At 35.0% G+C, this 27,146-nt stretch overlaps 1 protein-coding gene across 1 annotated transcript in view; it reads left to right on the forward strand.

Annotated features, from left to right (window-relative positions):
- Nucleotides 1-27,146, forward strand: part of sls (sallimus) — a 115,140-nt gene that overhangs the window by 44,315 nt on the left and 43,679 nt on the right. Inside the window, exons 22-32 of the mRNA XM_089646111.1 lie at nucleotides 1,726-8,433; nucleotides 9,311-10,210; nucleotides 10,475-10,524; nucleotides 11,994-12,082; nucleotides 12,187-12,407; nucleotides 12,984-13,058; nucleotides 13,196-13,300; nucleotides 13,386-14,419; nucleotides 14,546-14,606; nucleotides 15,325-15,366; nucleotides 17,663-24,367. Of these exons, the coding sequence (XP_089502237.1) occupies nucleotides 1,726-8,433; nucleotides 9,311-10,210; nucleotides 10,475-10,524; nucleotides 11,994-12,082; nucleotides 12,187-12,407; nucleotides 12,984-13,058; nucleotides 13,196-13,300; nucleotides 13,386-14,419; nucleotides 14,546-14,606; nucleotides 15,325-15,366; nucleotides 17,663-24,367 (15,990 nt within the window). The remainder of the gene's footprint in view (nucleotides 1-1,725; nucleotides 8,434-9,310; nucleotides 10,211-10,474; nucleotides 10,525-11,993; nucleotides 12,083-12,186; nucleotides 12,408-12,983; nucleotides 13,059-13,195; nucleotides 13,301-13,385; nucleotides 14,420-14,545; nucleotides 14,607-15,324; nucleotides 15,367-17,662; nucleotides 24,368-27,146) is intronic.

Below are 27,146 nucleotides of genomic sequence, written 5' to 3' on the forward strand. Positions count from 1 at the left end.
CAAGAATAGGATAGCCCAGGTGCTACTCCTGCACACGCAACCAAGCGGCTTACATTACGCTCTAAATTAGGTGCGCCTACGTAACCTATGTATCAAAACACGCCCAAGCCGACAACACAGGTTCGCCTTGAGCCGAATTAGATAAACACTCATACAGGTGCATCACCTTCTCTCCGATTGCCAAGCGATGATTCACCGATCTCTCGCAAATATCGCCGGTGGGGGTGTCTGTCATGCTGCTTATAATCTGGCGTCAGATTATTACCAATCATTGTACAGATAATGGAGGAAAACTTTGATCTCATGGGAAGAAATAGACAAATCCAAACGCAATTTGTGTAGCACATCTATTTATTAAATAAACACAGATAATTCAACGTATAAAGAGTCAACAATAAAACAATGTAAACACTAAAACGAACAGTATAATAATCCTCATACCGCGGCAACTAGTTAAATAATCAATTTAAAAATACAACAATTAATAGTCACTAAACTATAAAATGACACAAAATAATTTCAAAGTTTTCGTGTTTTCATTTGACACTTGGAACTGGTGAGAATCACAGACACGTAAGTGGCCCAGGCCGGGAACGGGAGCGCTCTTCCCGTGGCACCAGCCCGGCCCGGCGAGAGTGGACTGACTGACTGACCGAGTGACTGCCGCCGTCGACTGAGCCGCACGCGCATTGCCGCCCTCCGGCTGTGAGAGGGGCGACCTCTCCACCTGCTCGGCTCTGCTCATCTCACCTGTGCAAGCAGACAAACAAACACCTCAAATAAACATTCTCCATTCATCCACTGGGTGAATGTACGCCAATACATGACTCACATCTTACAAATAGGGAACATTTGTTGAAAATGCAACATACCTACCTTCCTACATAAAATATATCAATAGATTCATAGTTTTACAAACATACCAACATAATTACATTGGTATAGGAACCACATCCCTTTCATTACAACAAATTCAATGTTAAATATATATATATAAAAATACATAATAATGTGACCGGTCGGTGGCTGAGTTGACGTCGCGTTTGGGTCCCACCCAGCCGTAGTGTGTTCAATTCCTCGGCTGGCTAAGTCTTCCATCACAACACAAGCAATATTTTTCGCTTATTGTGGTGGTAGTAGGAGATTTTCAAATATTGTCAGGTTATTCGTAGCAAGGGAATGTTCGGTTTTTTTTTATAAAAAAATGTTTAACACCTTGTTGACTTTTATACCAACACAATTTCAATTTAACTGGTTATAGATAAATGCTTATTTGAAACGCATGATATAATTCATCTCTCGGGGGATTGGTGTGAACACTATTGTATCCAACACCATTATTTTCCAAAAATTATTGTATTATAATACATATTTACATAATCAAAGAATAATAATCAAACTTTTCTCATTTTTTTTTTCTTAAATACCTAAATACACATATGGTTTCTTCCTACCCGGAGAAGAACGGCTGAAGAAGCATATTTTGACGAGAAGAAAACGTTTTCACATAATTACAGTTTCCTGGTAACTACGCTTTTTTGTGTTTACGGTAACTGATTAAGGATTAAAACATAACGTCCTACAATAAATAATATGCCTGGAGGAAAACTAATAACACATAAATCTCATGTAACAGTTATCTAATTTATCTTAAACCTGTTTACTTTATTCCAAAAATATCGGGGTGTGTCAAATATTATGATCCTTAAACCTGTGTTTTTTCAGAACGTATTGGCAAGAAGACGAAGACCGTTGTTGGTGATGATGAAGAAATAGAAATGGACATCGATGAGTACAACAAAACTTTTACCACGGATACAGATTCAAGTAATATTCTTAAAATAAAGAAACAGGCACAGGATAGTATAACGAAGCGCGAAGTACCGTGGAGACAGCGACGCACGGTTCATAAAAAAGCAACCTCACATGTGACGGAAGAAACAGATGAGAACACATCTGTGGGTCAATATACAGAAGATATTATTGGGGTGAAAATTGACATAAAAGAGGAAACTATACAGCGAATCAAGTTGTCTCCCGCACCCCAACCGGATTTACTAGATGAATTACCAGCAAATTGGAGAAAAAATATCAAGAAGACTGAAAAAATAAGAGGTACTTCCGAAGAAATTAAAGAAAAGTCATGGACTGATGAAACAATTTCACTTAAACCAACTAAAACTATTAAAAGTAAAATTGATAAACCTGCTTTAGAAGATGTTAAGCTAAAATCATTGCCAAAATCTGAAGTCGAAGATGTTTTAACAGAAGACATCGATTCTACATCCGAAATTATAGTGAGAGAAGAAATTATGACGGAGCAAGAAGATTCGGTTATTTTAAAAATAGACTCTAAAGAAACGGAAGACTTGGAGAGAAAAAATAAGGAAGGAACAACACGGCGAAGAGGGATAAAAGCAAGAGAAACATCGGAGCAATTAAAAATTGTTGAACAAAATATAGAAGATTATGAAAGAGAAACCGGAACTCGTACTGAGGATGATAGCTTTTTGAAAATAAAAAAGGAAAAAACAGAATCAACAGAAAATAATACAATAACAGAAGAAGTCTTTACTCTAGAAAAGCCAATTGAGGCAAAATTATGGGAACGTGGTAAAAGGCGTCCAATTGAACACACGCCTAAGGAAGAAATAACCCTGAAACCAATTCCTAAACAACAAGCTGTTTTGGAAGAAAAGCCTGAAGAAGTATCTCTCAAACCTGTGCCAAAGAAGGAACAGCCAAAAGAAGAGATTCTGGAAGAAAAGACCTGGCCTAGAGGTAAAAGGCGACCTATTGAAGAACAGCCTAAGGAAGAAATTTCGCTTAAACCAATTCCTAAAAAGGAAAATGAGGTAGAGAAAACCCCGGAAGAAGTGCCAATTAAGTCACTCGAAAAGAAAGAACCATCGAAAGAAGAGGTTATAGAAGAAAAAACATGGCGTCGGGGAAGAAAAATAATGAAAGAAACTGATAAAATTCAAATCGATGAAAAACAACAAGTAGAGTTCGGAAAAATTCAACATACCGAAGAGGAAGACTTACTTAGAATTCAAAAAGAAACAATGGAAGCAGTCGAAGATAATAAAATATCAGAAGTCTTTACTCTAGAAAAGCCAATAGAGGCAAAATTATGGGAACGCGGTAAAAGGCGACCAATTGAACACACGCCCAAGGAAGAAATAACCTTGAAACCAATTCCTAAAAAACAACCGGTTTTAGAAGAAATGCCAGAAGAAGTCTCTCTCAAACCAGTGCCAAAGAAGGAACAGCTAAAAGAAGATATTTCGGAAGAAAGGGCGTGGCCTAGGGGTAAAAGGCGACCTATTGAAGAACAACCCAAGGAAGAATTTTCACTCAAACCAGTTCCTAAGAAAGAAAATAAAGTAGAGAAAATACTTGAAGAAATACCCCTTAAACCCGATGTAAAGAAAGAGGAACTGAGAGAAGAAGTTATAGAAGAAAAATCATGGCGTCGAGGAAAAAAGGTATTGAAAGAAACCGATCAACTTAAAAGTGACGAGAAATGCTTGGATGAAGTTAAACAACCCGAGGTTGGAACTATTCAACACACTGAAGAGGAAAACTTACTTAGACTTCAAAAAGATACAACTGAAACGGAACAGTTAAAAACAACTAAAATCCCGGAACCGGTAGAAGCAAAATTATGGGAAAGAGGTAAAAGGAGAACAGTTGAAGAGACACCAAAGGAAGAAATAACCCTAAAACCAATTTCTAAAAAGCAACCGATTTTAGAAGAAGTACCAAAGGAAGATATATGTCTCAAACCAATTCCTAAAAAACAAGATACAACAACAATTGAAGAAAAAACAGAAGAAGTAACTCTGAGGCCAATCGAAAAGAAAGAACAACCAAAAGAAGAGGTGACTGAAGAAAAAACATGGCGACGAGGAAAAAAAGTTTTGAAAGAAACAGATCAATTACAAATTGATGATAAACATGTCGACGAAAAACAACAAGCCGAGGTAGGAATAATTCAACACACCGAAGAAGAAGACTTACTTAGAATTCAAAAAGAGTCTAATGAATTGATCGAAAATAATAAAACATCTGAACAAGTTCTAGAAAAACCAATGGAAGCAAAATTGTGGGAAAGAGGTAAAAGAAAGCCAATCCAAGACACGCCTGAGGAAGAAATAACCTTGAAACCGATACCTAAAAAACAACAGGTTTTGGAAGAAAAACAAAAGGAACAGCCAACGGAAGTACCAGAAGTAAAAACGTGGCCAAGGGGTAAAAGGCAACCAATTGAAGAACAGCCGAAGGAGGAAATCACACTCAAACCGATACCTAAGAAACCAGTCGCCGCAGAGGAAAAGCCAGAAGAAATACTACTCAAGCCTGTCGTTCAGAAAGAACAACCGAAAGAAGAAGTTCCCGAAGAAAATACATGGCCAAGAGGCAAGAGGCGACCAATTGAAGAACAGCCTAAGGAAGAAATTTCGCTCAAACCGATTCCTAAGAAACAAGTTGCCGTTGAGGAAACGCCTGAAGAATTACCTCTCAAGCCGCTTGTAAAGAAAGAACAACCAAAGGAAGAAGTTCCTGAAGAAAAGACATGGCCAAGAGGTAAGAGGCGACCAATTGAAGAACAACCTAAGGAAGAAATTTCACTCAAACCGATTCCTAAGAAACAAGAAGCCGTTGAGGAAACGCCTGAAGAAGTACCTCTCAAGCCGCTTATACTAAAAGAACAACCAAAGGAAGAAGTTCCTGAAGAAAAGACATGGCCAAGAGGTAAGAGGCGACCAATTGAAGAACAGCCTAAGGAAGAAATTTCACTCAAACCGATTCCTAAGAAACAAGTTGCCGTTGAGGAAACGCCTGAAGAAGTACCTCTTAAGCCGCTTGTAAAGAAAGAACAACCAAAGGAAGAAGTTCCTGAAGAAAAGACATGGCCAAGAGGTAAAAGGCGACCGATCGAAGAACAACCCAAGGAGGAAATAACACTCAAACCGATTCCTAAGAAAGAAGTTGCCGTTGAGGAAACGCCTGCAGAAATACCCCTCGCGCCAATTGTAAAGAAAGAAAAACCAAAGGAAGAAGTTCCCGAAGAAAAGACATGGCCAAGAGGTAAGAGGCGACCAATTGAAGAACAGCCTAAGGAAGAAATTTCACTCAAACCGATTCCTAAAAAACAAGTTGCCGTTGAGGAAATGCCTGAAGAAGTACCTCTCAAGCCGCTTGTAAAGAAAGAACAACTAAATGAAGAAGTTCCTGAAGAAAAGACATGGCCAAGAGGTAAGAGGCGACCGATCGAAGAACAACCCAAGGAGGAAATAACACTCAAACCGATTCCTAAGAAACAAGTTGCGGTTGAGGAAACGCCGGAAGAAGTACCTCTTAAGCCGCTTCTAATAAAAGAACAACCAAAGGAAGAAGTTCCTGAAGAAAAGACATGGCCAAGAGGTAAAAGGCGACCAATTGAAGAACAGCCCAAGGAAGAAATTTCACTTAAACCGATTCCTAAGAAACAAGTTGCCGTTGATGAAACGCCTGAAGAAGTACCTCTTAAGCCGCTTCTAATAAAAGAACAACCAAAGGAAGAAGTTCCTGAAGAAAAGACATGGCCAAGAGGTAAAAGGCGACCGATCGAAGAACAACCCAAGGAGGAAATAACACTCAAACCGATTCCTAAGAAACAAGTTGCCGTTGAGGAAACGCCGGAAGAAGTACCTCTTAAGCCGCTTCTAATAAAAGAACAACCAAACGAAGAAGTTCCTGAAGAAAAGACATGGCCAAGAGGTAAAAGGCGACCGATCGAAGAACAACCCAAGGAGGAAATAACACTCAAACCGATTCCTAAGAAACAAGTTGCCGTTGAGGAAACGCCGGAAGAAGTACCTCTTAAGCCGCTTCTAATAAAAGAACAACCAAAGGAAGAAGTTCCTGAAGAAAAGACATGGCCAAGAGGTAAAAGGCGACCAATTGAAGAACAGCCCAAGGAAGAAATTTCACTTAAACCGATTCCTAAGAAACAAGTTGCCGTTGATGAAACGCCTGAAGAAGTACCTCTTAAGCCGCTTCTAATAAAAGAACAACCAAAGGAAGAAGTTCCTGAAGAAAAGACATGGCCAAGAGGTAAAAGGCGACCGATCGAAGAACAACCCAAGGAGGAAATAACACTCAAACCGATTCCTAAGAAACAAGTTGCCGTTGAGGAAACGCCGGAAGAAGTACCTCTTAAGCCGCTTCTAATAAAAGAACAACCAAAGGAAGAAGTTCCTGAAGAAAAGACATGGCCAAGAGGTAAAAGGCGACCAATTGAAGAACAACCCAAGGAGGAAATAACACTCAAACCAATTCCTAAGAAACAAGTTGCCGTTGAGGAAACGCCGGAAGAAGTACCTCTTAAGCCGCTTCTAATAAAAGAACAACCAAAGGAAGAAGTTCCTGAAGAAAAGACATGGCCAAGAGGTAAAAGGCGACCAATTGAAGAACAGCCTAAGGAAGAAATTTCACTCAAACCGATTCCTAAAAAACAAGTTGCCGTTGAGGACACGCCTGAAGAAGTACCTCTTAAGCCGCTTCTAATAAAAGAACAACCAAAGGAAGAAGTTCCTGAAGAAAAGACATGGCCAAGAGGTAAAAGGCGACCGATCGAAGAACAACCCAAGGAGGAAATAACACTGAAACCGATTCCTAAGAAACAAGTTGCCGTTGAGGAAACGCCTGAAGAAGTACCTCTTAAGCCGCTTCTAATAAAAGTACAACCAAAGGAAGAAGTTCCTGAAGAAAAGACATGGCCAAGAGGTAAAAGGCGACCGATCGAAGAACAACCCAAGGAGGAACTAATACTGAAACCGATTCCTAAGAAACAAGTTGCCGTTGAGGAAACGCCTGAGGAAGTACCTCTTAAGCCGCTTCTAATAAAAGTACAACCAAAGGAAGAAGTTCCTGAAGAAAAGACATGGCCAAGAGGTAAAAGGCGACCGATCGAAGAACAACCCAAGGAGGAAATAACACTCAAACCGATTCCTAAGAAAGAAGTTGCCGTTGAGGAAACGCCTGCAGAAATACCCCTCGCGCCAATTGTAAAGAAAGAAAAACCAAAGGAAGAAGTTCCCGAAGAAAAGACATGGCCAAGAGGTAAGAGGCGACCAATTGAAGAACAGCCTAAGGAAGAAATTTCACTTAAACCCATTCCTAAGAAACAAGTTGCCGTTGAGGAAACGCCTGAAGAAGTACCTCTTAAGCCGCTTCTAATAAGAGAACAACCAAAGGAAGAAGTTCCTGAAGAAAAGACATGGCCAAGAGGTAAAAGGCAACCGATCGAAGAACAATCCAAGGAGGAAATAACACTCAAACCGATTCCTAAGAAAGAAGTTGCCGTTGAGGAAACGCCTGCAGAAATACCCCTCGCGCCAATTGTAAAGAAAGAAAAACCAAAGGAAGAAGTTCCCGAAGAAAAGTCATGGCCAAGAGGTAAGAGGCGACAAATTGAAGAACAGCCTAAGGAAGAAATTTCACTTAAACCCATTCCTAAGAAACAAGTTGCCGGTGAGGAAACGCCTGAAGAAGTACCTCTTAAGCCGCTTCTAATAAAAGAACAACAAAAGGAAGAAGTTCCTGAAGAAAAGACATGGCCAAGAGGTAAAAGGCGACCGATCGAAGAACAACCCAAGGAGGAAATAACACTTAAACCGATTCCTAAGAAAGAAATATCTAAGGAAGAAATAAATATTGAAGAAGTTGCCCTCAAAGAGGTTATCTTAAAAGAAATACCGAAGGAAGAAATTACAATAAAGGTAATCAAAAAGGATATTGTGGATCAAATAGTCGAAGAAGTTTCTCGTAAGCCAATACTTAAAAAGGTGATTGCAGAAGAGGAAATAATAGAAGAAGTGGAAACATTAAAAGAAGTAGTAAAGGAAGAAAAACCAAAAGAAGTGGAGCCAGAAGTTAAGGCTTGGCCGAGGGGTAAGAGGAGACCCGTTGAAGAACAATCTAAGGAGGAAATTACCCTTAAACCAATTCCTAAGAACACGGTATTAGAAGAAGAAATAGTTGAAGAAAAAACTCTGGAAATAACAAAGAAAGATGAGCCTAAAGAAGAAAAACTCGAAGTTAAATCTTGGCCCAGGGGTAAAAGACAACCAAAGGAGGAAGAACCAAAGGAAATTGTAACTCTCAAGCCAATTCCTAAGAATGAAGTGTCTGAAGAGGAAATCGTTGAAGAGACTACTCTTAAAGAAGTTACGAAAAAAGAAAAAACAAAGGAAAAAATTTCCCCTAAGCCAATCCTCAAGAAAGAAGTGTCACAAGAGGAAACCATTGTCGAAGAGGTCATTTTGAAGAAGGTTACGAAAAAAGAAAAACCAAAAGAAGAAATAGTTGATGAAGTAGATTTTATTGAGAAGAAAACAGAAGTGGTATTGAAACCCATTCTCAAAATAAAGAAAGAGTCTAAAGGTAGATTTTTAAAATGTTGCTCGCATGTTTTAACTTTTCATTTTTTATTTAATTATGCATGATCTTATATCCTTCGGATAGTATTCGTTTTACACCTTACAATAAACAAAAGTCTTGGACAATATTAACATTTATTTTCGAAAATAGATCGGTTGATGTAATATTGAAAATACAACTCTTTTCATAATAAATTGTGTATTTCGTAAGAGAATGCTTTAATAATGCCTAAAGTTATATTTGCTATATTATTATTTATTTGACTTTGACTACATTGTGTACTTAATACTATTGAAAATATCACAGTTGGTATCTGGGTTAGGAATGCTCTTTAAAAAAACCTAATTTACCTACTCGTACATACTTACAGTTTTTTCAAATTCGCATGGAACAATTGCATTAGTTATGACTTTTTATCACACGTTTTTCTCGCCTTACTTTGTTCGCTTAGTCGTGTTTTATTTGCACACCAATTTGGAAATTTTCAATATGGGGAATGCCTAACTTCAGCAAGTATTTAAATACATCTTATAACTACTCATTCCGATAACAGAATGGAATCAAACTCCATGAAAGTAACTTTAGAGATTAAGCCAGATAGAAATTTTGATATCTGGCTTTTTTAGTTTGAAGAATGAGTACATCCTGCATCCAGTTATCGATTGCCCAATGAGAGCTTGCATGTGAAGCGTGGAGATCGGAATTTATTTGATTTTGGACTTTTTTCTTTGATCTAAATTAAGACTCAGGTCGATTTGCACTAAACTTGCACATTTTGAAAGTGAACACTTTTATTTGAGTAACTTGCATTGCCACAATAATAACGATACTGCCAAAAAAATTTGGTGTAAAAAAATTTAATGATTTTCAAAACTTCCAGATGAACCGACATTAGTAAATTCAGGTTCTACAATAATTGTGCCCCTCGAGGCACAAGTCAAGAAACTTGGTGAAGTTGTCAATCTGGAAGTCGAATATTTATCTAATTCTGACACTCAAATTACTTGGCTCAGAAATGGCAAAGAAATCGTTAATGATGAAACCTTTAGCATTGAAACTACAGAAGGAAAAACACGCCTCAATATTTCTAATCTAACTAAAAAGCAGAGTGGAAAATATGAAGTTTTAGTAAAAGAATCTAAGAGTATTTCAAAATCATCAAGCTCTGTTAACATAGCAAGCGATGATTTCAGCGATTTGATTCCACCGAAATTCATCCAAATATTCACACCACAACAGGTTACTGCTAACGAAGTGTTTATATTAGAGGCAGTGGTAGAAGCTTATCCTAACGTATCTTTCCAATGGTTCTTGAACTCAAATCCGATTGTAGAGAAGGAGAACATGCATATAACAAGTATGAACAATTGCAGCGTGCTTATGGTAGATAGCGCGGACGAAAGCACTCTGGGAGAATTCACATGTCGGGCGGAAAACGTAATTGGATCGATAACGTGCACAGCCACGGTTTCGGAAGTAGAGCAGCCGTCGGAGGGCTACGCGCCCGAGTTCACGGTGAGCCCCACTCCGGAGCGCGTCATGGACGGGGAGGAGATCAGGCTCTCCTGCCAGGTCATCGGCAGCCCTATTCCATTGGTAAATTGGTCCCACAATAAAAACTTGCTCAAACGAGGAAACGACATTATTATGGTCCAAAATACTAAGGGAGTGTGTCAACTTATTATTAAGGAGGCTTTCCCAGAATTAGGAGGAGAATATGAATGTCATGCAGAAAACAAATACGGAAAGTCTACTTGTCTCGCTACTGTCGTAGTAGAAGGTACGCCGAACACAAATATTTATAAACATTCATATTTGAAATACTTCAACAGAACACACATAAGCAAGGGCATTCCTTTCTCAGCCAAAAATTAAGATGTTCGTGAAAGAACAAGTTATTTTCAACGTTCTTTAAATGCACAATGTACTAAAATTAGATGATCAGGATTTACTTCCTTATTAATTTAGGATTATATTTATGTTTTTTTTACTAACTCTTTCGATGTCGATAAATATTTCTATGATTTATATGTTTATTTTACAGCATATGAATACATTCCCAGCGGATCGGACGAAGAAGTTTTGAGCGAAAAGGTATATTAAACACATTTTAATTTTATTGACAAATATTACAGATGTAGAAAATAGTTTTTGAAAACTGTAAAGGTAATTAATTTATTCTTTTTTGAGTTTCAATTTTAAAATTAATGTTATTTAGACATTATTGTTATAGTACCAGGTATATTTGCATATTACATCAATTTTTCGCAATTTCAAAAAAATATATATTATAATAATGGTATTAAAATACGTAAATATTATTTTAAAGCCACTAAACATATATAATACTAATATCGATGGTTCAGTTAGTGAATCTCTAAATTGTATAAAATAAAGTCCCTGTTCGTGTCTGTCTGTTTGTGCGCTTAGTTCTTCTAAACTATGCAACGGATTTTGATAGGGTTTTCACTATCATTTAGAGATTTTTTTCCGGAATAATGAATTGAATGAATTGAAATGAATAATGAATTTGTCTATATTTAATACATGCATATTATATTTATAGAAAGTAGAGAAAAGTCGATTTTTTTTTTAATCAAGTCGTAAAAAAAATATTTTCGGATGCTTACATTGGTAAACCTTATGAGATATCTTAAAATAATGTACTACGGAATTGTATATCTAAAAAGGTCTACAAAAAAGTCCATGACGGTATATGTCTATCTTCTAAGGATAAACCCTAGCAACGCCGGGTTCACATCAGCTAGTCAGACTTATTACTATGTTTTGAGAAGGTGATGAAAGTAAATGGTCACTATAAATCTAATGTGATTTTGTAGAATAAATTAACTTCAGGCCAATGGGCCTATGGTTTGACCAGATATAACTCAAATTTGTGTTTGGGATTTGTCTGACTAATAAACTGAAAAATATTTACTTCGAGTACAGTGAAACAAATTTAAAATTTTATTCAATTTTTTTTCTGACTGAACTGATTTCAGACAATCGCATTCATTTTCGACAAACGGTTGAAACAATAAACTTTAACTTTAAAAAATTAGGTCACAGTGGCCGAGTGGATTGGTGCATTGTCAGTTGTGACCATTCCTTTTTTATTTCTAGTGCATTATTCAGTTGCATGTTTCGTTTTGATCTATTAGTATTATATTCTTCTTCGATGATTATTTTTTACTGTAATTTAACTGATGTTAGAAGATTAAAGTAAATAAATATGTGAGGTCTTTAATCAATGTACAATAATATATTTATGATTAGGGCTAATATGAAAATTTGGCTGTGTAAATTCAAACAGTCAAACTTATTCAGTTTCACTTTTCAGGTAAAATTAAAAGCTTCAGTGTTCTGAGAAATTTACATATTTGCACTTATCACACACCAAAAAACACAGATATTTTTGGGAGAACAATTTAGCAGTTTCACCGCAGTCAATTAAATTGATTAATTTAGTTAATTAGATTGATTCACCGGTAGAATAATAACAGCTTAATTAAATTAAAATGTCAGTAATTTCACCCAATGTCTAAATATTTCATGTATTTTAGGAGGTTATTGAATCGGATACAGAAGTGGCACCAAAAATTGTGAAATTCCTCCCAACTACCATTACTACTCAGGAAGGCCAACTTACAAGGTATATATCATTATATAAACCGATATTCATTATAAAATCTGTTCAGATCAAATCTTTCAGTGTTGAAAGCAATATTTTATTTGAGTGTTTAACTACTTCTACAGAATTGAATCCAAGGCTATCGGTAAACCTAAACCTGTAGGAAAATGGTTCAAGCATGGTAAGGAAATCAAACACAGTGAAGAGTTCATCATCGAAGAATTTGAGGATGGAACTTCGATACTGACAATGAAAGAGGTTTTCCCAGATGATTCAGGTGAAATAAAATATGAGGCTTGCAATCCTCTAGGTGTTGTTTCCACAGTTACCGAACTGGAGGTTGAAGGTATGTATATATATATATATATATTTATTGTGTTAATAGATTGAAATTTATGTTAAGGATTTTACAACCTTGTTAAGGACTTTGAACGGAAAACTCCATTTTAAAACGCACAAAACGTGTCTAGCTGGGATAATGAACTTTGAAGTTTTGCTTTTGTTTATAAGCTCATTTATGGAACCTCCCTGTCTCAATATTTTAAAATTTATTTAGGCTCAATCAATTACGAATTCTATTAAAATTTCTAGAACAACAAAGATTTTAACAACAGTAATGTAATTATTACAATTTGTATTGACAATGTCTAATAATTTATTTTATTTTCAGATAATGAGAAATGTCCCTATCTTCTCCTTAAAATCCTTCCAATATCTATACATATACCTACCCAAAATACTATACTTTACATTGTTCAAAAACATGAGCATTATAAATCACACTCAATTATTTATTGTTTCTTTACATTGATCTTTTTCACATTAGAATTTTGAACCTCACTAGGACAAGCCTGTGTTGAGGTAATTAAATGAAAGCTTGTAGAATATGTAGGCGGAAATGAATGGTTCATATAATTTACAGGAATTTTGGGCACAAAGGAATATCGCAAACCAGAATGGGTGACCCACATGGAGGAGTTACAAGCAGCTCTCAAAGGTATTAATAAACTGTTGAACTCTTTCCACTACCCCTGCATACATTCTGGAATAAATTCTTGTTATTATTATTATTTCCGGATGTAATGGGCAAACTGAGCACTGTTATAAATTAAACGTTCTGCTCTTCAATTTCAGCGACGCAAGCAGTACCGACATTTGTCAAGGAAATATTCGGTGTGAGAGCTCAGGAAGATGAGCCTGTCAAATTCGATTGTCAATACTCAGGAAATCCTATTCCAGGTATCCCCTGTTTCCTTATCAAAAAAAATTGATTTTTAAATTGTGCTTTCAATAATTAATTATTACTATTTTTTTTCATTTCAAGATATAATTTGGTATCATAATGACAAAATAATCCTCAATGATGAGAATACTAAAATCCGGATCAAAGACAACAAGACGTCCGTCACTATTCATAAAGCTCGCAAAGAAAATGAGGGTCTCTACATATGCAAAGCTACTAGCGATATTGGTATGGCAGTAACTAAAGCCAAATTACAAGTGTCTTCTCCTAGTGATGTTCCAAAGGTGAAAAAATCTAAAGGAGAAAAGACCAAGTTAGAAAAGGTAACGAAAGTTGAAACGATAGAGGTGTTGGTTGAAGACCAACAAGTTACAGAGAAGATTGTAGAAAGCGATAAAAAGGTTGCTGACACAAGAGATGTCCAAGTGGTAGAGTCGACATCAGAAATTGAATCAGTACAAAAAGGAAAAGCTAAACGAGTTGTCTCAGTTCAAGATTCTGTTGGAACTACAGATGTTGCCACCTACAAGAAGATCGACGAGAAACCCAAAACGCAACCTGAACAAGAAAAGGCAAAACGTCTTGTGCAACCACACAAACACCTTACAACATCAATAGTTCAAGATGATGAAATCGTAGAAGAAATCATTATTGAAACTGCTAAGAGGGCAATTGGAGATGTCGAGTCATCTGAAATTCGTGAGTATATGGCTACAGAGGTCAGCGAAATTTTAGAAATGATAAACGCTAAAAGCTTTGGTCCTGGTGAGAGTCCCCTTAGAGACTTGGCCAGGATCGGTTTTCTCGTTCGAAATGGAGTGAGTGTTCAAGAGATAATAACTTTGTATGATTCATCCCGATTCCCTGCTCTTAAGACTCCTCAATCACAATCAGCGCTGGTGCAAGCAGTAGAACGCCAAGGGTTCGAGTCACTCATCACGGAAGTTATGACAGAAGAAACGGTTCATGATGAAAAGACGCTCGCTTCAACAGTTGGGTTCCGAGCATTCATGAAGATGGTAGACTTAAAGCATGCCACGGTGGAAGAAGTTATTGTTCAATTCTGCCCTGAAGATTTTACATCCCGTGAATGGGAAAGTAAACAAATAGCTCCGGTAAGAATACAAAAATTATTTAAATATTTAATAAATTTTATATCATAATTATTATGTACCTACATTGAATTGAACTACTATAAGAAGTAAGTGGGTGGTTAATAATAAGGTTTGTTTTATTTTCAGGTTACTGTTGAAAGTGTGGAAAAACAATATGTTGTAGAAGAAGAAAAGCAAATAAAAATTGGTGAGTTGATCAATATTATTAGACAATAAAAACTAGAACCTTAAGCCTCCTTGCGCGTAAAGTGCTAAATAAATTGACAGGTATTTATGGTAAACTAAAACCAATATAGTCAGTGGTGTGCATTGCTCTATGATCAAGGAAAGCAGTGTGTTGTTTTCAAGTTCAGGTATGAATTTTATTGTGCATTGAATATTTTGAAATGGATATTTTATTATCATATTCCGTTAATATTGTGGTGGCAAACTGAATAAATGCTTGTACAAGTTCCAGACCTCTTTGTATATAATATGTATTGTAATTTAATTTGCATATCCGTTAAAGAAAATTCACAAATAAATCATACAAAGTTTCCAGAAGTTTTCGATTTGTATGGAATTATTTCAAGCTGTTATTTTGATAGATTTCGTTTACTTTGTAAATGTATGGGAATTTGTTTGAGATACACTAAGTTTTTCATCTTGAATATCCCTAAAAAAAATTTGTAAATCAAATTATGCAAATTTTGATGTACTACACGGCACTGCTAATACTGAATTACAAGATTGCCTCCTAAATATAATATCATATATGCAGTACCTACCTTTCATTCTGAAACCCATGGATAGTCCTAAAGCTGATTTTTTTACAAAAACTCAAGTTATAAAAATTATCCAATTATTATTTCCTAACACATTATTTATTTGGTAATTCATTAAAATGGGCATATTTTATATTTCAGATAAGAAAAGAATACTGAGAGTACACGGTGAAACGTCAACAGGTAATTTCCATTTGAATATTATTTCTGAGAATTTTAACTATAAATATTATTCAAGATGACTTATTTGATGCAATTCATAATTCACTGGAGGTTCTATTAAAGTATAACAAAATAAATCCAATTTTCAAGTCAATTAAGATTTGTTCGGATTGGATCTGGATATTTAATTGATAATCTTTAAATTATCTAAGATTTATATGAAATTTGAAGAATCGCTATCACGACATTAAAAGGAACAAAAATGATAATGGTATGAACTAGTCAGTTGTCTTCAACTCATTGAACAACCTAAGTTAAGAAATAAAACTGAATTAAATTGAACATTAAACAAAAACAACTCAGTTAAAAGTGTATTCTACACATAATAATTAGTGGTGGCATTGATGTTTTTGTTGTGTGGAGTACCGTCAAATAGTGATTTTTTTAAAGATAAATCCTAAAAAATTTGAGTATCAGAATTTTTTTCCAAAAATTACTATGTTAGTAATGTAAAAAGACTCGCATTATTCCACGGTTCTCCAAATCAGTAATAGTAGAAAGTATTACCAAATAGAGTATTGCTTAATTAATTTACCAAGCTAAATACACTTTACTGCTTCTTTGTAGATTGCTTTATTGGGTGTAATATTATCATTATTGTTTCAAGTTAGCAAAACTTAATTAGAAACCAAATATTGTCAGTTATTACAATCATAAAATTTTGCAAAAGATGTATTAAGCTATAATATTGATGTTTAATGAAAAATGATTATATTACACTTGATACTTTTATTATCAGGAGCTTACTTTTATGAATCAACGCATTATTAGCTATTTTTTAACTGTAAGTACATTAATACCTGTTCCGAAGACCAAATTATTACTGTCTCAAATAATAATTTCATACTGACAGATAAACTCCCAAAAAATGAGTCATTTTTCAAATACAAATACCTTTACTGATTAAATGAAGTTACCGAGTTTGTTGATCAATTAGAGCATGACGATACAAAGTGAATTTGCGATTGTTGAAGAAGAAATTAGTGTATAAATAGCCAATATTACTTGCAGAGTAAAGCTCGGATATTTGCTGCTACCCCAGTCCGCCCATGCTTCTCTTAAAGATATATAAAAATATTTAAAATGGTCAATACAGTTAGTGATAGTAGAGTATTTATTTCACAAAATGAAACTCTCGGGTCTGTGGGAGACTTGGCTTCCAGAGCCCAACCCCATCTAAATATGGATCTACCGCTTTAGTAGTTATAGTTTCGTAACCTTTTTCTATTACGTGCGTCGTTTATGAAGAAGAGTATAGCAAGGTTAGCTTTTACCGCGAACATCTCCACACTCGAATGGATTTGTCAAAATTTAAACAATAAAATCATTTTATATTTTACCACGATCTTTTGTAGGTTATAATTTTCAGCCAAAAATAGTTTTTACACGGCGTCAGTCTGCTTATTTCCTCTTGCTTAACTCGCTATAACAGTAACAATGTTAACCAAATAGTTTTTTTTTTCAGTTTTGGCTTTGGCTTTTGTAGAAGTTTTTTTTAGTGGCTTAATTAATAAAAAAGTGCATTTGACGCAAGACTCTTCTGAGCTGCTGTTGTGTCTGACAAAGTAAGTATAAGCTTATTTCATAATCGCATGAAAACTAACATAAATATAAAATAAATTTAAACATAATAAAAACATATATTAAATACCATCATAGTTAAACAGGACATCTAGAGCAGATGTCTTTATTTAATTATTCAATGTATATATTCAAGAATACCTACATAATTACAATCACTAAAAAAACAAACAACAAAACTTAAATATTAAAATGTTTTAATAAACTCTTTTTATAAATAATACGGTTCAAAAAATATTAAAAAAAGGAGACTACAAATTAATAACAGTGCCGATAGAGTGAAGCTAGATGAAGGGGTAGAAAATTTTCGACCTTGATTGCCTAGGGCCTAGTTAGCTGAGCTCATTCTATCAGCTAGGCTTAACTTATCACATAAATAAAATAGTGATCCAGTAGAATAAATGCTCATAATGGATGAGATTTTATAAAAAACTTCCACATACATTAAAATACGTTTCCACAGTTCCACTGAATAATATTAAACCAAATATGAATATTTTACACGGTTAATGTACCGCACTATATCTAAAATGTACTCGCCTAAATTAGTTGGTTTCATGAAGTCATCATGCCATTATTGGAACCAATAAAACTTTTCTAATTCGTAAACCATGACTGAGGTAATTTGATATTTTTAAATATTAAATATCTCTAAATTCTTTACATACTTTCACAGAAATCAAAGAAGTCGTTGACCAAACTCTTTCAATAGAACAACAAGAAAGAAGGAAGAAGTTCCAGCATCTTAAAATAGAGAATTCATCCGAAAGGATTGAACAGGTGACGGAAGAGAATACTAACGTGATTGATTATCTACCAGAAATAGACTCCATGACTGGAGTACCTTACGATATTAGCTCCAGCATGGCTGAAACTGTTCCACTAAGTGAAGTTACAAATATGTTATTACCCAAAAAGGAAAAGGAGGAAATAGCGCTTGTGACAATGAAAACCTTCAAAGCTGTTTCAGAGAACACTATAGAGTCACAGCAAGATGAACTAGACACTATGAATTTACATAAGCATATTGAAGCATTTGCTAAGTCTCAAATTTTACCTGCTCAGTATTTAGAAATAAATGAAGTATCGGCTCAATCACAAACAGATGATTTTAGTGCTAAAAAAGAATTCCTTCAAGTACAATCAAAGGAGCGCATAACTTGTAATGACAGTTTGATAACATCCGAAACTCTTACGAATATGACTACAACAGCTATTGAAGCAGTTCCTCGAGTGGAAGATTATGCAGATGCCCAGCTAATTTTACAAGAAGCAATGAACGTTACTGAACCTATTATTTCACAATCAGAAGAGGAGTACAAACCTTATAAAGTCACGGGGGAAGAAAAAGCTCGTGGACACATGATTTCACAACAGTCAATAGTAGTAACAGAAGTACGGGATGAAATGAGGGAAAAAGAACTGGTCAATAAACAATTAGACATGCCCGTTCTACCTATCATTGGAATGTCCGTAATGGAACCTTTGGAAATAAGTTCAGTGTTTGTAGATGATAAATCTGGCAAATACTATCCAGAACTATTCGTACCGACTGAAACGGCAACAACGAAAGTCATTTCGGAAAATCAATTAGTTACACAAATCATTAATGCACCTGAATTTGAGGGAAAATTTTCTCTGGAAAAGTTTCCTCCAAAACAGGCAGCTGATTTAAGCTTTAATGTCGAGGAAGGAATAATTATATCCGAGCAAAATGTACAAGACAAGGAAAACATCTTTACTGAAACGGCAATACCTGTCTATTTAGAAGCTAACTCAGAATATTCTCTTTTAAAAAGCATATCAAATTTTGTACCAGATGTTCAAATGAACGAAAGTCCGTTCCCTAAAATTGAAACGGATGAACGGAAAGCCGATGTGGAATTGATAGAACAACAATACTTAACCAACATTGTCATTCTTTCAACGGAAAAAGAAAATCAGTATGATGGTGATAAGATACAAGCCAAGGAAAATGCTGTTACAACATTTAATCTGATGGAAAGTAGTAACATATCTTCAGTTTTAGTCCAAGAATCAGAAAATGAATTGGTACAAAAGGAATTAAATAAGGAGGTTAAAGCATCTGTTTCAGTAAGTGCTAAAGAACACATATCAACCTCTGAGGTACAAGGAATTGATGAGCCCACAGAACTACAGAATAACTTTAAATTGGTAAGCGAGGAAATATCTCCATCTATTGAACCTTTTAATGCCAAGCAAGTGTCATTTACTGTTGCCCATGAAAACGAAATAGATGAAGAGTTCACTATGACAAAAACGCAACAAGTAACAACCAACTTCACACCTATTGAATATTTAAATGTTACTGACACATCTGTATCAGAAAAAGAAGATGATTTGAAAACACAAGCTGCGCCCCAACATCAGTTCAGTAAAGTATCACCAGCACATACCTTGCAGACGACCCTCGTAGAAGAAGTCAATTTGGCAAGTCATACAGACATTTTGCAAAAAGAAAGTATAATTGAAAGCTACGCTTCAAAAAATCAATCTCTCCATAATGAACTGTCAATCGCAGAATCTATAACATCTGAAAACGTACAGCCCACACAGGAAAACAAGCGAGTGACCATAACTGCCCAATCTGAAATTTTAGAACATGCGGGATTGAACATTCAGCAAGTCATGTCAAATGACAAAGAAGAGGCATTAGTAATGGACTTCATAATAAATGAGAAATTTGCTAAACCAGATATATCATCAAATCACATAGTCGCATCTACCATGGAAGTGAATGTAGAGCCATTTACTTCACCTATTGAAAAAATGGGTGAAGCAATTGAAAAAGCCGACCGCCTACAAACAACATTGCAATCCATTTCGGTGAGTTCACAACAAGCAGTGGAAAAAGAAATAAGCCTAGATATTTTTTCAAAACCAGAAGAAAAGTTAGTATCTTCATCAATAATAGAAGATGTACATGAACCTATCAAAGTATCACAGATAATCAGCGGTGAATCAGAAGGTGCTTTCGAAAATAATCTACAGTACGATGAGTGCCAAGCTTCTCCAAATGTGACGGCAAGGAACATTGCAATGTCATCAGAGCCAGACACAAATGTGGGGATCGGTTATATTAAACCCATGGATGACCTTTTTCATAGGAAAGCTACACTCACTAGTGACGTTTTCAATGAAGTCACAGTATTACAACCCGATTTTCAAGAGAAGATTTCGAGCTTGGACAACTTTATTGAGCCAAAAGGCATTGAAGCCAATGTAAACATAATTCCTGACGTGAGTATTTCTGTTGAAGAAATAGTAGCGAATACCAATGCGATTGAGCTATCTCAGTCTAAAGTACCAGATAATGAAAGAGCCACAGTGAACATGACTGAAAAAGAAGCTATAGTTAGCCAAGAAACAATGTCTCACGACAATACAAGTGCAATGAGTATTGCTAAGGTTCATAACGAAACAGCAAAACCGCTTAATGAACCTCTTACCATAGCTTGCTCCAATGAAGTAATTGCGGCTGAATTTGAAGGAAGACATACCAAGGATCAAATGCCAGACCAAATAAAGATAGACTTCAATTTTATTGAACAACGAGGAATTTGTATATCTGAAATATATCCTGATTCTAAAGAGGACGTACTGACTTTGAAAAGTTCTGCAGAATCTGTTTTGGCTACACAAAACCTGGAAAGCATGGGAAAAGTGGCATCAAAGGATGAAATCATTTTATCTTCGTATACAGAAGAATTCAATGTAAGAAATGAATCTGCTTGCATAGCCACCACTCAACACGTACCTCTCACATCGGTAGAACAATCTGAATGCATCAGTGAGGAAAGAGAAGGTATGTTAAATTTACCGAAAATTGATTTAAGTGTGAAAGCAGAAATAGATATAACAAAAGAAGAGAGTTTAGTGACAACAATAATAATAACGGACGACAAAGAAACCAAGCTGCTACAAAAAGAAAAACCAAAAGAAGCAACGGCAACATCGGATGTAATTCTTCATACAAGTACACAAAAAACACAAGTTATTCCAAACAACTCTCTTTCAGATTTAGAAATATTACCCGTTCAAACATCGACCGCAAATTTACAACACACACTTCTTACTTCATTGGTCAACACAAACATATCTTCCGCAGAGCTCGAAGGTATATTACACAAAGATATTCTTCCAAACCAGAAGTTTGCCGAGTCTCTAGTAGACGGGGAGCATGCTGCAATCACTACTGAAACATTCGTACAAGACAAAGAAAGCTATATTAATTCTGAAAAAGAAATTGTACATGAAAAAGCGACAACTGAATTTTCAAATCAAATGGTTGCGCAAAGCTCGGAAGTTATATCTCAAGATTCAACAACAGATATTGTCGATCAAATTCAAATTGTTTCGGAAGCAATTCCATCCCATAGAACATTTGAGGCTATATTACAGACAAAACAAATTCCGATTGAAAAGGAATCGGAGTTTCAAACTAAAAATGATACATTCATCAGTAAAGTTCCGTCATATGAATATGAGCTTAAAAAATCTCTCAATGTAACCGAAATATTCTCTCAAAATGGAGAAATTAACGAAGCTGATTCCATCGCCGAATTTAAACCTGCAATCGAAAATGTAAACATCAAAGATTGTGTCACTGGAATATTCAAAGTTGCCCAAAAATCAGAAACATTGACTGAAGATAATATTAGCAATGTATCACCGCTTATCCAAAGTCATGATAAAGCATTTTTAAAGACTATTCCATTGGAATCCTTTGAATGCTATGAAGTGCAAACTAATGAAAATGAGAAAGACTTTGAACATGTAAATCTTGGAAAAACCAGAGTAGCCGAACAAAATATTAGTGAAATCGAAAGTTTGAATGTGAATACTGTTATATGCGCAGACAACACAGGAATATTAAATCCAATTAATCTCCCTAATGCAGAGGTAGCAACAGCCAACTTAACATCTGGAAAAGTGGCTGAACAATCAGAGGTGATTCCTTTGTATAGTTCCAAAGATTTTGAGACTCCTGTTCTAATTTCAACAGTTGCTAAATCAGCCCAGTCTACTTTAGACAGCGTTCAGCAGTATGAAACTATAATTAATGACAAAGAAATATCATTCGAAAAAGACCAAGAACCGTTTAAAATACTGGCGAATATTGAACTACAGTTTGATCAATCAATTATTACGACGGAAACCTATTTTTCAGAAAAAGAAACAGAATCTCATGAAAAAGAAAATGAACGGAAAAACGCACTTCCAACTGTGGATGTCAATAAGATGATAGCTGTTCAAAGTTCAATAATTCCTGACACGCATGTTGCAGAACACCAAAATGTTGTCACATCAAGTGTTAAAGCAAAAATAGTTCAAACAGAATCTGATCACATTACAATTGATGAGAATATTTTACCAGAATCGGAACAAGAAATCAAAGAAACCTCTATTCCATCAAAAAGCACAGCAAGCACAACAATACAAGAGCATGACTCTAAGACTGTAACTGAAATTATTCCTCACAGTAAAGAGGGTTCAATGACAACATTTAAAATTCCGGAGAAAATGATTGCTACCTCAAAATTAGATACTTTTGATATTCTGGAACAAACTACCGTCGATGCTATAGAAGCAATTGAAAGGCTACCAACAGAGGAAAACAGTTTTAAAAGTGCTAATATTATACAAGAACCATCATTAAGTTTAACTTGCGCACAACTAATAACAGAAGAGAGATCGTCCGACTTGCAAGACATATTCCATGAAACTGGTTATGCAAAGACACTCCTTTCAGAAAACTATAGTCTATTAGTATCGAGTTCTAATTATGAAGAAAAAGAAAATGAACTAGAGTCGCCCAAACAACCAAGAGAAATAACAGCGCATACCGACTTCAAAAATAAATTACCTCTACAACAGCAAGAAGTTATTTCTAATGAGCAATCTGTTAATTTTGAAACTGTACCATATGATAGAGAAAGGGGAACTCCCAAACAAAAACCCAGTGAAAGCATCATAGTATCAGAAAATATCATACAAGAAAATGAGGGTGAAGGAATAACTCAAATAGAATTTAATACATGTTATCCATCTAAAGAAGTGATAAATCTATCTTCCTTAAGTGTGTCGGAAACTGTTCCTGATTATTGTGAAGGAAAGCTAAGTTTAAATAAACCAGCTGAACTTATAGCAGAAAGGCAAATCATCCCTAGTTTGCATATTACAATATCTGAAACCAACCCAGAATCCAATTTGATGAAACTGTATGAGAATAAATTTAAGAAAGAAAATATATCAATCGAATATGTACCTGAGACTGGAATAAGTGTTGAAGAACATTTCGTTAATGACTCAGAAGATACCTCTACTGATGTAAGTAAACTACCGTTGTTGCAGAATGCAAAAATCAATATTAATGAAAAAAGTTGTATAAGCGTAACTGAAATAAGTTTGGATGAAAAGGAAGAATTGATCGATTCAGGCTCAGTTACAGAAAGTAAAACTGCAATCCCGAATATTATTGAATATTGCGCTGTTCAAAATGAAATAATAATTCCAAACTCCAATGCAGAAGTCATACAAAAAGATGCTATTTTGCAGTCACAAGCTCAAAAAACTCACATCGTCGCACAACATTACTCAACAACAGAAACGCCTATTTTACAAAGGGAATCTAATTTATGCGACACCAATAAAGAAATGCAAGTGCATTCAAATGTCACTATTGAAGGAGTTTTATCCAGTGCGTCCACTCTCGACGTTGTGATAGAAGATAAAGAAAAACTGTATGAATCGAAAATACAACCTGATAGTCAGGAAGGTGTCTTGAAATTGGAGACAATAACTGCAATTAGCAGCAGTCACAATGTTATTTTAGAAAGTTTTCTGTCAGTTAAAAATCAGACAATTGATAAACCTTTACAAATTTATCCAAAACAAGATGAGATGAATAGTGTTACACAACAAGAAACTGTAACAAACGATTTCAATAAGGCATTTGACATAGAAAACGTGAGACCACAGAATGCTCAAATAGTTATCAACGAAAATCAAGGATTTAATGTCAATGAAATTTATCCGCAGTATTGTGATGAAGAATTAGTGAATATTTCGGATAAACCAGTAACAGCACAAGAAGAATATATACCAAATAAAACGGCAATGACATCAGAAATAATAACAGAACACTCTCTGAAACCAATAGAATCTAACAAAGAAACCCATTTGTTTGCTAATGCTCACAGTGAAAAACCTCACGAATCTATTGAAATTAAAGAATTACTTGCATTTAATAGTTGTGAAACCAACACATATCCTGATACAAAACCTGTTCAAGCTAAAATTAATATACACGAACACTCTAACATTTCAGTTGATGTTGTGTCAATTCTGCATAAAGAAGGTGAGTACCAAAAATTGCAAGAAAATAACAACGAAAAAACGGTTTGATTGATTTTTTTTACAACTATGATTAATTTTTGTACTTGTGTTTATTTATATTTTCTGATTTAAATTGTTTTGTAAATACATACCACAACAGATACGTCTGGAACACGTGCCTGGACAGACAAACAATGACTACTCAAAAATATTAACAAAACTCCTCGGTAACCATAATCGAGAAAAAAAAATGATGACAGAACCCAAATCATTGTGTGCCAGTAAAAACAATTAACTAACTAAACAAACCAATAATTACTGATCACATATACAACAAGCCTACACTCGTTCAATAAGCAAGCATATACATGACACTAAAGGGGATACTTTATTTAATTTCAGAAAACACACACACTATTACAACACCGATACAAATAACACAACACCCACAACAGATATCACAAACACAAATTAACATATCTATGGAAGAGAAAATCAAAAACATACACTCAAAACCCACACATAAACATAATTCATGTGATAGCGTGTCTCATAAAAAAACTAATAAGCATAATGAAAATATAATAAATTCCGGTAACCATCCAAACACTACCTCGGTCGCTATTGTTGAAGAATTTCCAGAACACGTAACCACTGTTTTTGAAAATGATGAGGAAAAAATTGTATCAAAAATTATCCGAAAACGTATACTTAGGAAAAGGACTGGACATAACGAACAAATCACCGAAATCATAACCACACAAGAAGATAACATGGAGCCTACAACTGCCGTCTTTGTTACAGAGAATGTCTTAGACAATTCTGTAGAAATAATAGAACCTATAAAAGAAATTATTATAGAAATCCCAGAAGAAATTACCACAATACCTAAAGAAACTGAAGATGGAAATCAAGCAAAAAAAACTATTCGAAAACGTGTACTGAAAAAAAAGAAGGGTTCCAATGAAGATGTCACTGAAATCATCACAACGGAAGGAGATAACATGGAACCCAAAATAAGTGTTTTCGTAACTGAGTTAAGTATTGATAATGAAGCACCTTTAGTGAGAGAATTGCCAGAACAGGTCACAATAACCATAACTGAAAATAAATACGGCAACGTGATAATCAAGACTTTGAGAAAGCGCATTCTGAAAAAGAAAAAGGGTCCAAATGAAGAAATTATAGAAATTACGACAAAAGAAGAAACTGACGTAGAACCAAAAACATTCGTGTTGGTAACAGAACAGTTAATTGATGAATTTGCACCGATCGTTGAAGAATTACCAGAACAGATAAGGATTACACTTTTGGAAAACGAAAAAGGAAAACAGATCACACGAACCATTCGAAAACGTATTCTTAGAAAGAAAATAGGGCCTAAGGAACAAATCACTGAAATTGTAACTACACATGAAGACGAAATCGAGCCATTTACAACCATCATTATAACGGAGCAGTTGGTAAATGAATCCCTTGATGATATCAAACCTCTAGCTGTTGTTATAGAAGAAATTACAACTATAATTAAAGAAAATGATGATGGAAAACCAATGATCAAGACTATTACAAAGCGAGTATTAAAAAATAAAAATGGTCAAAAGGAAGAAATCACCAAAATAACCACTACTGAAGGAGATCTTATCGAACCCAAAATATGTGTAGACATAACAGAAATAAGAATTGATGAGGCAACTCCTATTATTGAAGAATTACCAGAACAGATCATGACTATGGTAACTGAAGATAAATATGGAAAGACGACAACCAAGACAGTAAGAAAGCGAACAATTAAAAAGAAAATTGGACCAAAGGAGGAAATCACCGAAATAACCACGACAGAAGGGTCCATGAAGCCAGAAACATTTGTTGTGGTAATGACAACAATGTTAAATGAGCCATCCCCCAACATAAAATTATCTGAGAAAATTACAAACACCGTTAATAAAAATACAAACATTAAAGAGCCTGTTGAAAAACATGTTGTTAAAAAGAAAAATGCGCCCAAGGATGATATTGATAAAATATTCTTAAATTACAAAACCGAGCAATTAGACGCATTTGTTGAAATATTTGATGCATCCTTTGAAGAGTCAACAGCTATCGTCGACGAATTACCAGAACATTTAACCACAACTATAACAGAAAATTCTGAAGGAAAAACTGTGATAAAAAGAGTCAGTGAACACACACTTAGAAAAAAACAGGGAAGAAATTAGCAAATCACCAATACCACAACCACACACGAAGATAACTTGGAACCATCTAACGTTGTCATAGTTACAGAAAATATCTTGGACGGATCAGAAGAAGCAATCGAACCAACATTGATTGTTACTATGGAAGAACTCCCAGAAGAAATAACAACAATTATTTATGAACCTAATGGTGGAAAACAAACATCTAAAACAATTCGGAAGCGTATGTTAAGAAAAAAAAAGGGAGATATCGAAGAAGTCACAGAAATCATCACAACATACGAAGATAATATAGAACCCAAAATATCAATTTTTGTAACAGAGTTAAGAATTGACGAGTTTGATAATCCCATAATTCAAGAATCCTCAGATCAGTTCACGACTACCATAACTGAAGATAAATATGGAAAGACAACGACAAAAACATTCAGAAAGCAAAATAATAAAAACCAAGAAATCACTCAAAAAGCCTCAATAGAAGAGCCTAACATGGAGCCAGAAGCACTTATCATGGAAATGAAAAAATCCATAAACGAGTCATTCACCATCAATGACGAAATACCTGAACAAAGTACAAAGACCAGAAATAACCGTAAAAATGAA

This window comes from Hesperophylax consimilis, chromosome 23 (assembly GCF_061612785.1).
Source record: "Hesperophylax consimilis isolate HC1 chromosome 23, BYU_Hcon_1.0, whole genome shotgun sequence".
NCBI lineage: Eukaryota > Metazoa > Arthropoda > Insecta > Trichoptera > Limnephilidae > Hesperophylax > Hesperophylax consimilis.